The sequence below is a fragment of the Pagrus pagrus genome, assembly GCF_965226575.1.
Source record: "Pagrus pagrus genome assembly, chromosome: 7".
NCBI lineage: Eukaryota > Metazoa > Chordata > Actinopteri > Spariformes > Sparidae > Pagrus > Pagrus pagrus.
Window position 1 is genome coordinate 19,278,049 of NC_140191.1, and position 14,925 is coordinate 19,292,973.

At 38.6% G+C, this 14,925-nt stretch overlaps 1 protein-coding gene across 2 annotated transcripts in view; it reads left to right on the forward strand.

Moving 5' to 3' along the window:
• Positions 1 to 437: 437 nt before the first annotated feature.
• mtbp (MDM2 binding protein) overlaps positions 438 to 14,925 on the forward strand; it is a 30,368-nt gene continuing 15,880 nt past the window's right edge. For both annotated transcript variants that reach the window (XM_084356956.1, XM_084356957.1), the window contains exons 1-9: positions 438 to 610; positions 1,060 to 1,143; positions 1,240 to 1,313; positions 1,719 to 1,867; positions 2,206 to 2,264; positions 3,193 to 3,337; positions 3,882 to 3,996; positions 7,688 to 7,804; positions 14,501 to 14,595. In XM_084356956.1, coding sequence (XP_084213082.1) covers positions 544 to 610; positions 1,060 to 1,143; positions 1,240 to 1,313; positions 1,719 to 1,867; positions 2,206 to 2,264; positions 3,193 to 3,337; positions 3,882 to 3,996; positions 7,688 to 7,804; positions 14,501 to 14,595 — 905 coding nt within the window. In that variant the 5' untranslated portion in view covers positions 438 to 543. The remainder of the gene's footprint in view (positions 611 to 1,059; positions 1,144 to 1,239; positions 1,314 to 1,718; positions 1,868 to 2,205; positions 2,265 to 3,192; positions 3,338 to 3,881; positions 3,997 to 7,687; positions 7,805 to 14,500; positions 14,596 to 14,925) is intronic.

The following is a 14,925-nucleotide window of genomic DNA, read 5'->3' on the forward strand; positions in this document are numbered from 1 at the left end:
ATACTCTCTCATGCAGGGCGTAAACAGATATAACATATAGGTATAGGTAAAACTGTTAAAAGACAACCTTATCACATCCCACTTAAGGTGCATTTAAATAAGTTCTTGATAAGAAAGGTGGGTTGGAAAACAATCCTTTAAATATTAAGTCAGAAAGATAACTTAGACAGTGTGGTCTAATTACTATAGGTGTCTTTTTTAAATTAAACTATGAATGGACATATTAAGATGGGATTGTTGACAAGAAAGCATCTAACAATGCACTGTGTATTGTATGTGAGAGAAAGAGACGTGCTGAAATGAGATGATCTGAGGCCGGCTGGTTAGATTTGTAAATAGTTGGCAGGCCTGTCTGGTAGTTCAGTCTCAGTCCAGTAGGAGGCGGTGGCGTGCTTTGTAGTTCTTTGCCAACCGCCGACACGTTCTACAGCAGAAGAAGAAGCAGCGGTGGGAAATTTGACAGTGCGCGAAACATTGTTGTTCACAATCGGCCGATTGTTTTACTCTAAGCAGAGATACGCGCTGAATTTACTGATATGCGATATGGACCGGTACGTGTTGGTTTTATCATTTTGCCAAATTGATGACGGCCTGGTGGAGGATTATAAATGTAAGTTTTAACTCGACGTTTGAAACTTACAGCGTTAGCTACGTTACACTCATACTAACTACTTTGCTAACGTCACCTCTGCTAAGCAAAGTTGAATTAGCTAGCTAGTGGTTGAGCTGTGTAGAGCAGTTAATATCCAGGTTTAATTGTTTCTTAAGATAAGTTGGTTTCAAGACAATCACATACATTTAGCTTGTAAACATTTTAAGTTATCCAGTCAAAACCACTGAACGATAAGACAAAATTAATGTGATTAGCTAATATAAGCAGGTGTTAAACGTTGGTTATTGACATTACTTTAAAGGTACAAGATGTTAGCATACAGTGCTTTCCCCCTCATATTTGAGAACCAGTATTGATGTTGGTGCTATCTATGTATATGCTTTTATCTTAAATAAACCAGTAGTCTGGTTGTGATGGTGGCTCAGCTGACTTGTCATTGTTCACAGACCTGGAGCCAGTAAAGCAGATATATGACAGACTTGTGGACATCTCAACACAGGAAGCAGAGAGAGGGATCTCTGTGTTTCCAGGTACAGTAACTTGGGCACTATGGGCATGTTTCACACTGAACCGATTGTTTTTTTCAACATATTTCCTCATCTCTTTCACTCTTCATGTTTTCCCAGCTTGTTCTCTCAGTGGCAGCCCATCAGGTCAGAGGTGGTACTTTGCTGTTCAGGCATGCCAAGGAGCTGCGCAGGTGAGACATCGGGACAGTTTTGTCATCAACATGGTTTATGTTGCAGGGAACTGGGAATCTTTAAACGTGCCTGCCTAAGAAGGCTTGTTTTGATTGTAATTTCCTTAAGCGCATTAAGAATTATATTTATTTTATCGTTGTTACCAATGCCAATAATCAAAAATATATTGAATATTGGATCTGATAATACTGTCAGAAATAAATGACAAAACACACAACTTTATTACTTTGCAACATGTCATCAACATACTGTATCCTGTCACATCAGTGTTTTGATTTCCAACGAAGAAGGGGGATATGACATTTAAAGAGCAAACATATCAGGATTTTTAAAATTCAAATTATTGATATATGGATAAAGGGGTGGCTGAATTCTTTGTCCAAACTTATAACACCTGTGTGTAGTTTTGCAGCTCAGACTGGGAAGAGCTGGGGACGGTCCATCAGAAAACTGATAGTGAGGAGGAGAGGTCTACTGCTTTGGAGTCATGTCTCAGTTCTCTGAATAATCAGGAAGCAACAGACCAGAAGGCTGACCAGGCAGCACTGACAGAGTGAGTGACAGATAACACATTTCTGTTCTATATATAGATATATATGCTTATTTTTGCTTAGTGTTGCAGGTATGAGCCTGATACATCTATGTGCAGTTGGTATTATTTGAGCATATTAAACTTCATTGTTGATGATACTACTGGATTAACCCTAATGAGTTAATGGAAGAAAACAAATTAATATTTTTTTGTATAGTCGAATCATGAGATTTATTTTAAGAAAACTTGCTATTGTACAGGTTAAAAATGAAACAAATTGGTATATAAGTATTATTAAAAAATATTTATGTGTCAAAGTTAAGAATCAAAGTCTGAATCTGAATTTCCTTTCTGAACAGGCTGATAGAGGAGGCAGCAGAAGGACTGCACCTACTGTCAGACAAGCTACCACCTCCAGGTACTGCTGGCCAATCCATAGTACTCACTGTATTTATATACAGAATAAAGTGAGTCATCCTTTGTAGCTGTCTTATTTTGTGGCTGTAATTTGCTTGCTTCTGTGTGCTCAGTAGGGCTGTTTCAAAACATCCAGCTGGAATAAATTAGAACTAACATGAAATGTATTCAAATCAATTCAAGGGCACAATTATTCTACCGATGGCGTTTAATCCAAAATGGTTCCACTCGCTACTTCTCAGATGATTTTTGGGTGTTTTGGGTGTCTGTACAGCACAGCTCGCCAGTTTCCTCCAGTTTGCTTTAACAAGGAGAACAACATTTGTCTAGTTTTCTGAGGGGGCGACTGAGCAAAAAGTTAGTTTGCTTCACAAAGCAATGTCAAGCGAGAGTTCTGTCTTTGCCAAAAGTTTCCAGTAACGAGGAATTTAAACCTTTTTATTGAAGCCAAACTCCTCAGCTGTGTTGCAAGAAGCCAGTCCAATTTCAAGCAATTAGGTTTTGAAAATCTGCCCGCAGCAGCCATGTAGAAAAAATGGCCTAGTGTACTTCATAAATATGCACTCATCAGTGGGAAGATGGGGATACTTATGCTCTGACTACAAGTGTGCCTCCTGAAATGATACTTCACTTTTCTTTAAAAGTGTTTCGTAGCACTCCACCTCCACAGGAGTTCAGGACCAGCCTCCCTCCATCGTTAGCTGCCCTGAGGAGCTGGAGTCACTAGTGGTTTCTACAGATCTTGATATTGATATTTAGAATTGCCAACAGGCAATTCTACCTACCTGCTTAAAAGATGTTGTGAGTGGAGCAACCAGCTTGGTTCATTGACCCCTCATGAAATTCTTTAGAGACAAAAAAGAAGAAAGAAAGAGAACGAAAAGGTCTAATGAATTCCTCTAAGGTTTGTCACATTTTTTTTCCCTCAGGTAAAGCCTTGCTGGATGTGCTGGTGTTGGGCTCTGCAGAGCAGTCTCCTCCTATCAAAGACCTGCTGCCTCTGCTGGGAGCCCTCAAACACATGTCCTGCTGGCACACTGCTAAGATCACCGTAGTCACAAAACACACCACTGGGTGAGGAGAAGAAACACATTTCTTGATTTGCACAAAACAAAAAATGAATGATTAAATCTTATATGCAAACACAACAAGAGAAGAAGTCATTGTAATTCAGTATATGTGTACATTAACTGGGTTTGGAGTCAAAGTGCCAACACAGACGCATGCACCTAATATTGTTTTTGTGGTATGCTAAAAATGAAAGGCTGATGATTGCAGTGATGGATCACATTGTAGGAAAGGCAGCAGTATTGTTTACATTTGCAGATATCATTGTTTGTGAAATGCTCAGTTTTTACCACTAGGGGGAGGTAGAAGAGTACATATGAGCTGGTGTCAACTTAAAGTAGTTGATGAATTAGTCTACGCAACATTTCTCACTCATTTGAATTAGAGACAAAACTGCTGCAGTAAACCTTTAACAATATTTCGCTGCTGTACTACCTAAAAAGGAATTTAAGATTATTGAGGACTTTAATTCCTAATTTACAGGAAGCAGTAATAAAAGTTCCCAAATTTCAACGGTCATGGCCATTATTTGCCTTTTTATCTTGCCCAGGTGGCAGAAAGCAGCGTCCTACCTGAGTGCCAGTTTGGTGGAGCCCACTAATCTAGACAGCTGTATTGACCACAGAGAACTATGGAGGGGCGGTCTGGTCATCAGAGAGAAGAAGGTAAGGACCCCAGGAAGTGGAGCGAGTGTGTGGAGTGTGCTCCTTTCGCATATTCATATTCATATTCATATTCATTTCACTTTCGTCTTCATTATGGGTTATAGAAAATTGGAGGAGAAAACATGAACTCACTTGAATCTATAGAATTTACAGCAGGAGATCACCTCAGCAGTATTAGTTTTGTTGAAAACACTTTAATGGTTACAAACACAGAAGAGACACAGGACTCTGGGGGGCCAAAGAGACTGGCTAATGAGAAAGAGGAAGAAGGATTTCGAAGAAGGTTGTGCTTCTGTGTATATTCGTGTACAACATTTGCATGCCTCTGCAGTAAAACAAAGCTGTTTGCCATTAAAAAGATAGTTAAGATATTAGAAAAATGTGTATGTGGATGAAGGCTGTTTTGTGTTCCATAGAGAAGAAAGTAAAGATTTATCTGTAAGTCTTTATATACTTGTATGAATAAGTTCATTCATACAAGTATATTAATTAATTGTCTTTAATTAATAAAAATAATAATAATAAATAAATAATGCAATAATTTTAGGTTAAATTACGATACACAATATGTATCTTGATATTTGGAGATCTCCTTAAGGCACTTCGTAAATGCTAGACCTAAATACCTCTCACAATATTGCAACGATACTGTAGGGATGACAATTAGTTCTTTCATAAAATATTAACACAATGAGATTTTTTGATAAATAATCATCAGTAATGTGGCCATAATGACTAAATAAGCAAAGGCAAGTGTTAGAACAGGTAAAACAGTTAAGTCACGTTTAGAAAATGACATCACTTGACTGTAATGCAGCCATTAAAACCAACAATACCAACAACCACACAATTTAACAATATAATATCTATATATTGCCCAGTTTTGAAGTACTGTAAGTGTGATAGATTACTTGGAAGCAGCAATGAAGGAAAAGGTGCGTGTGTTAGCCTCTTGCTGTTGAGGGAAATAGCTTTTTTTTGTGATTGTGTGTGTGTGTGTGTGTGTGTGTGTGTGTGTGTGTGTGTTCTGAACATGTACTGAAGAGAGCATCAAGAAAATCTGGGTCCTCTTGAACCTACCTGCTTGCTCACCCAGGGCTCTTTATGACGAGCAGTGATCTCTGTAGGCTGGAGTGCACAGCTTGCTGGCCCCAGTGAGAAACAGTACAGTAAGGGCTAATCATGGTTCAGAGACCTGATTCATGCCTCAGTGTTTGTTCCTTTTTCTTTTTCATATGAAATTCTTCATGCAGTGCACACAAAGCCATGGGGGTAAATTTCACACGTTTTCTTTTAAATTGAATGAATTTTTGATTCTGTGGGGCATAAGTCTTATTCTGCTGCTGATTAAATCTAGAGGCATTACTGGAGGTCGCTGGGGGTCATGGGAAATGGCTCTGCCCTGCTGGCATTGCCCTGGCAGCTAACCCGACTCGGCACGGCTTGGCCTGCAATGGCACAGCCCGACCCGACTCTGCCCGGCTCTGACTCGACCCCGCTCTGACTTGCTCCCTGAGGAGTCGGCTGCAATTGATTATTGGGCCGGGCTTCGGCAAAGGACAAAGAGAACACCACTGGGCAGTTTCTGTCAGTATTTAAAGGAATTTAAATTGAAAAAGTGTATTTAGATGAAAAAAAAGACTTTAACAACAGTGCTCAACCTCATTCCCTTCACTAAAAGTAAGAAGGAACTCCCTACGATTAAACTCAAATTTTCTTTACATTTTTGAGGCTGAATAGGAACAGATCTCTGCAGCAAGGCCCCAGAGTCTTGTGGGAACTCTTCTAGATGAATAGAGGCCATTATTTTGGATCAAGATGTTAAACAATAACAATCTTGCCCATGTAGCGTGCTTAATTTCCAAGAAGCTTTACACACTGCCTTTTAATGTCAAAGTTAGTAGGCTGAGGTGAGCTGACAGCATTTTTTGTTGCTTCTCTGGAGACAACTTCATGCCCACTTGTACTTCTTTCTCATTAAGCCCAATCTCTGGCAGGTGCAGCAGTTTTCTGTCTCTGGACAGAATTGGCCAATTTTGTGCTATTCTTCCATGTTTCTCTGGGGAGAGTGAGCAATCTGTTTCGCTGTGGAGTTTCCCTTCATGTCTCATACTGTTGATTTTTAAAAAATCTGGCTGAGATTTTTATTTGCCGTTTTCAGTTTGTGCCTGAAAATACAAACAGAGGTATCTTGAAATGACTCTGAAGTTACATCATGATGTTAAATAACGCATTTTGCAAACGATGTCATATGTCAGGTTTTTTATAGTATCAACCTTTTTAAGCACTAAGCAGCCTGCTTTTATCTTTTTTTTGCTTGATGACAATGCATGTTTACCATTTCTCACAGTGTTCTCAATGCACATACACTTCCACCTAAGAAAGAACATAATGTCTCTCCTGTAGTGGAAATAACATATCATTATGCCTGCTCTTATCTTGATGGCCCACTGGCTGATGCAGGCATACAGTACTTTTCAAAATACATATTTACGAGGCAAAGTAAGAACTACTGTACTTGGTCAGCATTGTGCATCACTTGGGCAAAAATAAAGAGTTATCTTATTAGCCTGCCATATTAGCAGAAATGCTCATTTCTTCACTTTTGATATTTTGTTGTGGAAATAAGGTACAAAAGGCTCACAAAAGCTAATGCATATCTGTAGCAAAGGTCATTAATACCTGAAATTTTTAGTTTAATTTTACATAGGTTGAATATTTCTGTTTGTATTTTTAATATATTTGTCTGTGTGCGACCTTGAAACAAGTTGAAAGTAGCATTCATTTTCATTTTTATTTTTGGCCATGTGAGCAGCAGAACAAGCTCGAAACACAACATCTTAAGTAAGGTTGCACAAAAACAAAATAGACGAGCTAGAATTCATCACAGAGCAACACCTTCCATTCCATTGTTGATTTAAATAAAAAGATTTCTGCCACTTTAAATGAATAAATAAATAAATGATTTGAAAGTGCACACAATTTTTTGAACAAATTCAAATAAATGTAAGGGTTGCTTATCAACATTTTTATTTATAAAGAGATTTATGAACTGAGGTTTTCAAAGTTCTCAGATATTTATATTGGTATTGGCCTCATCAAGTTTCAGTCACACTATAATCTGAGTTCAATTTTATCCTCGTCAACCGGCAATGCTATTGCATGCTTGACAAAAGTTTTCTCTGCTCGGTCGACTGAGCTCTGAGTATGCTGAGGCAAGCATGCAGCTTCCCCTTCAATAAAGTGACCTTTTCTAAGTTGCTGCTTTCAGAAGTGAGTTGGCTCCGACAGTCAGTCAGTAAAAGCTTCGCAGTTGGAAAGCGATGGAACAAAGGAGAATTCCCAAAGGAATAAATGCTTGTCTGATATAACCACCACTACTTTACAGCCGTGTTATACACAGCATAACAACTAATATGTGTATGTATGTGCACGTGTATCATGAGATGTACAGCCATGTGACAAAGACTTGAGAGCAAACGCTTGACAACTGAGTGATATAGGCCCACTGTAACATAGCAATCTGCGTGAGGCCAAAAAGTTTGTGTATCTGTGTTATATGTAGTACAACTACTTATTTCCAACTAAAGTTATGCTGAGAGATTGTGTGTTATCTAATCAAAAAAATTAAATCGCTTGCTGTTTTTTCTCTTTTTGTGTGTTTGTGTGTGTGTGTGTTTGTTTTGCTCAGTATGTGTCAGAGCTCCGTTTCGATGGCTTTTCTCTGCGCTCTCCAGTGCATCAGATATCAGGGTTCAGACCCTTGGAAGCTCCGTACACCTCTACAGACCACAAACTACAATCTGAGGTGAGTCCCGAGCTCTTCACTACTTGTCACGTCTTTTTATCTCTTCATTGTTTTTGTTGTCAAATTTAACCCTTCACCCTGAAATGAGAATTTGTTCATGTCAGGTCAAGTGTGTGATATCTGGCCTGATAATGGGTTGCATGTGTGCTTGTTTTTATATTTTTTTTGTTGAGTAGTGAGTCCCATTTCTGAACCACCAACGTCATTCAGTTGACATGGACGTTATTAGGAGAAGATACCTTAAAGGTACCCTGTGGCATTATACATACGATAAAACAAAGCAATAACATAGTTTGTGCAACATGCATTGCACATTAAAGAAAGATTACAAATCTCACAAGGGATGCAAATCTACAGTTTCGGGTCCCCATTTTTGGGCCAAATTGTTCATGGCAGTGACTTAATAGTCAGCTAACTACAGTATGCAGGAAGAAGATATCCCTACTCGTAATCCCTCTGGGGGAAATACTGGGGAAATGGCAGTCAGTGGGCTAAACAACAGATATGTTTGAATCACTGAACAAATTAAAGATATTTTCTCAATTAACTTTTCGAAAACCTTATGCAGCTAAATTTACGGGGGTCATAGAGCCGTTCACTTCATTCTGTTTTTTTTCTTTCCCTATAACAAAGTTTTGTTCTCCAACATGCCAGCAGTGTCCCCGCAGCCACAAGCAGAATCTTCTGCCAGAGAGTTGTTGGCCCTGTAGTTGATCCAAAAGTTGTCAGGGAGGAAACCTTGTTTGAGGCTGTTCATTTCTGCAGCTTGAAAGAAGATTGATGAAATTATGTCTGTGTCCACGTTCCTACAATCTTCAGGGGAGGTTTTGATTGACAGGATGTTTAGTACATAATGACTGAATTTTCATTTAGGGGATGACTGTTCCTTTAACCCCAGTTTAACCCCAGTTTAACCCACATCTTAGTTCCTAGCTGGGGGGGTAGATTGAGCTTCACACAGTCTTGTCTCCTAATGATTTCTGGTGGCTAGAAGAAGATGAGTTCACATGAGGGGTCACTTCCAGGTTGCCCTTTAATCACATAGAGAAACCTGTGACAGGAGGACCCTCACATCCGTCAGATAAATCAAATGTATTTTATCTGCCAAATGACTACCGACCTCTTGTACCTGTGATAACCTCGTAGCTAGAAAACAGTATTCGAATATAGATTTATCATCTCATGATGGAAAGCCAATGCCCAAGGTTTTAACTGAGAGGAATCTGTAGGCTGCTGTCAGCCTTCCTCGATTTTGAGCGCATCTTTCGCCCATCCGTCTTTCACCAGTGTTTATTTACTTTAAGGGCAAAACTCACTTTCATTTGGCATCAACCTTTTTTTGCCAAGTTGCATCTTTCACTTTTAATTCCTCAGCTTTTCTTTTTCTGTCAAATCTTGTATCCTTCATTTCTGGATGGAGCAGATCAAAGTTATTTGTCTTGCGGTGATGTGAATAACTGGCTAATACCGTAAAACTTGAGTGAGCTGTCGGCTCGCTGTGATATTTCCTTCCACGCAGTGTGTCACCTCAGTAAATGTGTATCAACACTATTGACAGTAAATAACTCATGCCTCTGCCAGTTGTTTTCTTTATTAAGCCATTAATCATTTGGTCTATAAAATGTCAAAAAATAATGAAAAAGAGTTTCATGGTCCATGTTGATGCTTCAAATGTTTTGTCTGACTAACAGTCTAAAATTCAAAGATACTCAATTAACGATCAGTAAATCTTTGTGTCGTAAAGGCAGGACCAAGCAAACTACTGGCATTTAGCCCCATTAGCCTCATTACCCATTAGCGGTTGGTCCGCCTAGCACCATCATTAGGTACAAATTTTAATTTGTATAATATTTAGTTTTTTTACCTAAAAGACTGAAGGCATTTTCACTAATTAGCGAATGTTAGCATGCTTACAAGCTGTCAACATCTTAGTTGGTAGTCAATGGTAAACATACCTGATAAACATCAGCCAGTTAGCATTGAGAATGTTAGTGTGCTGATGTTACCACTTTGCTCAAAGCAAAATAGTGCCTACTACAGCCTCACAGAATCACAAGCATGGAGGTAGACTGTCGGCTGTTTTACTGAATTTTTTAAAATGCTGAATTATTATAGTCTTTGTGATTGAGTGTTGAAACTCCAATAGTATGTTTGTGTGTTGGTGGTGGTTGTGTGCTGTGTAAAAGCTGTGTATTTGTATAGAGAGTGTGAGATTGTGTCTTTTATAATAGTTGGTATAGTTCTCTAATGAGTCTCCTAATGTAGAATAATATCAATAACAATAAAACCACACAGGGTCTACTGCACACATGCACATACACACTAGTGACATTAATAACATTAGCATTAAAGACAATTACTTGAAAGGATGTCTGTTGTACAAATTAAAGAAATATTGAAAATAATCTTTTCAGGTGAGGGGAGTGATATACAGAGACATTTGTAAGTTTAATATTGTTTAATTATGTCTGATGTGTTTATCTTAACCATTGTCTGCTCTTGTGTGTTTGTGTCTGGCAGCAGACAATATGTGTTTGTGTTGTTGTGTGTGCTCATGACTTAACACAGCAGACCACCATAGTTTGTGTGTGTGTGTGTGTGTGTGTGTGTGTGTGTGTGTGTGTGTGTGTGTGTGTGTGTGTGTGTGTGTGTGTGTGTGTGTGTGTGTGTGTGTGTGTGTGTGTGTGTGTGTGCGTGCGCATTCTGCACTCTGCTCATTTGCATGTCTACGAAGAGTGAGTCGGTGTGTTTATGTGCGTTTGTGTTTTGTGTGTGGGGGTGTGTGATCTCATCAGATCTCTGTACAGAGAAGCAGATGGTGCTGATTGTCTTGGCACACAATTAAAAAGAACTCTGAGGACAACAAAACTATCACATCTCCACACTGCTGGGATAACTGACTGTAAAATGACTTAGACACAAACACACAATCTAAACTCTGCTCAGACGAAAACTATTAGCCCTCCTCACTGTCAGGAGTAATTGTTATGATAATTACAAACACACACACATACACAAGCTCTGGCTCAGCAGGCAGGAAGGCCACACTGTGCTGTGCGAGCACCAAACCTGAAGTGTGTGTTCAGTATGAGATTTATGATCGATTACACATTAGGAATAACCTGCAGGCAAGTATTGAATATAGGCATGCTTATATCACATACTTGTACTATAGTTGTCTGTTATATGGATTAAATGTTCAATCACGCTGCACACAATGAATGGAATAGGACAGAATAATCTTAATTTGGCATTGTACAATGAAATTACGCAGGTCTGCAGCTGCTGTACTGGATGCCGTTTAAAAAGAAAAAAATAAATAAATAGGTAAAAATAGAACACATTTTTTTTTATAAAATAGCATTTAGTTAACAGTTTGATCAGTGTCCATCCAACTGGTCTCCAATTGGTTGAAAAGGCTGTGTTCACTGGGAGGCTGCTGGGCCTGGTTCTGTTACCCACTCACCCGGTCTGCCCATTCTCTCCCCACCAGCATTCGCTAACACTCATCCGGTGCTCTGAGCTCCCTGTCTAGGCAGAGTCAGCTAAAGACTGCTAGTTGCACGATCAACTGAGCTAACAAGCTAATGGCAGCTACAGTTAGGAGTATGAATTTGACGGGTGGTCAGTTCATATTGCATCTTTTTTTGAGTTTTAGTGAATGTTGCTGAAAAGGTAATTGTACATCCTTTCTACACATTTTCAAGGCCCACTGTATGGAGGAAATGCCTATGAATCATGTTACAGTCACCTTTTTTATCCTTCCAATTTTATCCCCAGGGAGCTGTATGTTGGAGACACTTTTTATTAATGGTAAATGTTCTCCTACACGGATCCAACAGCCCTCCAGCATATTCAAATGTTGACATTTAGTCTCTTGGAGTGTCCTTTTTGAAAAAGCACCTCAAGACAGTTTGTCAAGGGAAGGAAAGAGCTTGACATCGCACTTTCTTTTGGGTTTTCTGGCCACAAAATCTGCATTCAGACACGTCCCCCTCTCCTAAGCAACCTAAAACTGCAGCAAAAGTCATGCGTCAGTCTGTCCTATTCATAGCAACATCACAAAAACTGCTTGTTGATACCTAATCTGTTGAGCTGCACAAAAGACTTTTTGTTTCACCATAACATCCTCCTGTCACAAAAAAATTTGTGATTCTAATGATTTTGTGGGTTTGGAAATATATGCACAATATGTCTTTAGTATTTGTGAAAGTAGTGCCAGTGTTGGTCAGTGAAGTGCCTTCACAGTAGCCTAATATATCTGGATGACTGTTACACAATGTAACACAAAAATGGACAGCTAATGAACAGCTCTCACTGTTCACAGTGCTATTCACAGAGGAAGTACTCTTTGCACGAAAAATGAATGAGAATAAAATGTATTTCTGTGGTAATGGAAAAATACACAGCACAGAAATCAGAATGAAGTCATGTTGAATCACTCATGTTTAAACATACTGTACAAAGGCATATGCAATTTGCGTTTAGACAAGGGGGAAGTAAACTTTCCCTACTTGTTAGGGAAAGTGGGTGAAACTGAGAGTTCGACCTCGGCTCGTTAAAATTTTTATCTTCTCTTAATCTATAGGAGTCTATCAGAAGTAGGTCAGCACTTCATTTTTTCTTCCAGATCAATAAATTATGAGATTGAGATTTCAGGCTTTCTTTAGTATTCTTGTAATTTTCTGTGTATGTAAATGACCTGTTTTTCCTTGTGACAAATGATTTATATATTATTGATTTCCTCGTAACATCATGAGCTCATTAGATAAGTAGGACAACTGCAGAATGTTACATTTTTTAAAATATGAGCTACAGTGTGTTAAAAACCTGATCGGTTCCTGACAGAAAACACAATATATGCTGTGTGTTATGGTGTTCTGTAATGCTGAAACAATTGGTTGGTCAACAGAAAATTAATCAGCATTACTGACAATATTATAGTATATATATGTATATATGTGTGTGTGTATATATATATATATATATATATATATATCTACAGTTGCAATCAAAATTATTCAACCCCGATTGCATTTTAGGTTTATTGGCAAATTTTAAATTTTTCAGGTTATAGTAGTTAAATAACACTAATATTACAAGGATTTTATCCAAATTCAACACTAAATCCTACTTTCAATGACTACTGCAGTCTCAAAAATATTCAACCCCCTGAATAGAATTCCTCATAAGAGCACACATTTGCAAATCAGGTGTGGTCTCAAGCACACCTGATGCAACCAATCAAGGGCTTCATTAGCTGCATTAGGTGTGCTTGAGATAGAGCACCTAAAATACAAATACCTGGACTGCTGACGGTGACTTTTCATTGCATGTTGGAAATATGGCTAAGTCAAGAGAATTGTCCAAAACATTCAGAGAAGAGATCATTGCTCTGCACAAACAAGGAAAAGAATACAAAAAGATAGCAAAGGCACTGAATGTTCCTAGAGATACAGTAGGAAGCATAGTTCGCAAGTTTAAAGTTCCATAAAGCTTCCTCTTTCTGCCACGTCCAGGTAGTGTAGCCACTGTTCCTTAGTGGCTACACTACCTGGACGTGGCAGAAAGAGGAAGCTATCAACAGCTGCCACCAGAGTCCTGAGGAGGCAGATGATCAAAAACCCTCGATTGACTGCAAAAGACCTGCAGCAAGACTTGGTGGCAGCAGGCACTGAGGTTTCAGTTTACACAGTAAGGCGCATACTAAACGCTGAAGGGCTCCATGCTCGAACTCCAAGACGTACACCACAACTGACCCAAAAGCACAAGAAAAGTCAGCTCCAATTTGCTCAGAACTTGAAAAAGGCAGTTGCAGCACGCAATCGGCTAAGATTTCTCAGGAATACTGCCAGAAGCTGGTTTCTGGCTATGCATCACGTTTGCAGCAGGTCATAACAGCAAAAGGGTGCTCTACTAAGTACTAAAGAAGCTTGTCATGAAGGGGTTGAATAATTTTGAGACTGCAGTAGTCATTAAAAGTGGCATTTTGTGTTGAATTTGAAGAAACCACTTGTGATATTAGTTGTGTTGAGCTATTTAAATTGTTCTTGTTTGATTTGTTTATTGCAAACAGCTGCTAGTTTGTCCATTTTGCCAATAAACCTAATTTGTTGTGGGGGTTGAATAATTTTGATTGCAACTGTATGGATATACATATATATATATATATATATATATATATATATATATATATATAAATAAAAATGTTACATGTAGAATGAATGATTTGTAGGCCAGGGATTTGTGTCTTTGTAGCACCACAGTGCTTTATTTAAAATGGTACTGTATGTTGTGAAACATTTTACATTTCTCAAAAAATTGCAGCTCCTGTGATTTTGATGTTGCACTTTATTATATTAAGTCATTTATTGAAGATAACTGCCAAACATTTTTCTCACATCTATGTGGACATCTAAATCTTTCTCCCTCCTTAAAACCCTCCTATTCCTTTCTCACGCAATATTATTTAGCTGACTTTTTCAAATCCAGATTTAGAGCAAAAGAAGATCAGATTTCAGGCTCAATTACATAACATCACCTCTGACCTGGTCTGGGCACAATATCTTGCTCAAGGACACTTCAGTTGTATCCTTGTCGTAAAACTAATGGAAGGTATCCAACTCCCGAAGCTGAAGTGATTGTTGTACGTTTTTAGATGTTCTGTGTGTTTTATCTTCTGTTCTGTTTTTGCAGGTCTTCCATTACTACACACCATCTTTAGATTTGGTTCAGCTGGTTAATCTGTCAGACCTGCCCAGCTTTCTGATGTCTGGAACCCAGTTTGATCTGTATCCTCATTTCTGAAGTGTTTGTATTTCAGTGTGTTTCTTAGGATTAAAGTGACCTCATGTGTATAGTACTGTACCTTCATCCACAATTGAATGGTCCCACTTGTGTGAAGTAGATAGACCGTATGTGAAAACTTGAATATATTGATAACATATAGTTTTACCTAGATGCAAACGTCCTTGATTCTTTATCCATACCTTATAGACTTACCTTACATGGTTAAATAACAGTAGAGGCTGCATTATCTAACATTTCTATTGCAGCCCCCTGTCTCAAAAGTTGGTTTCGTAGCACTTACTCCACAATATTGTATTGTTCCTTCACCACCA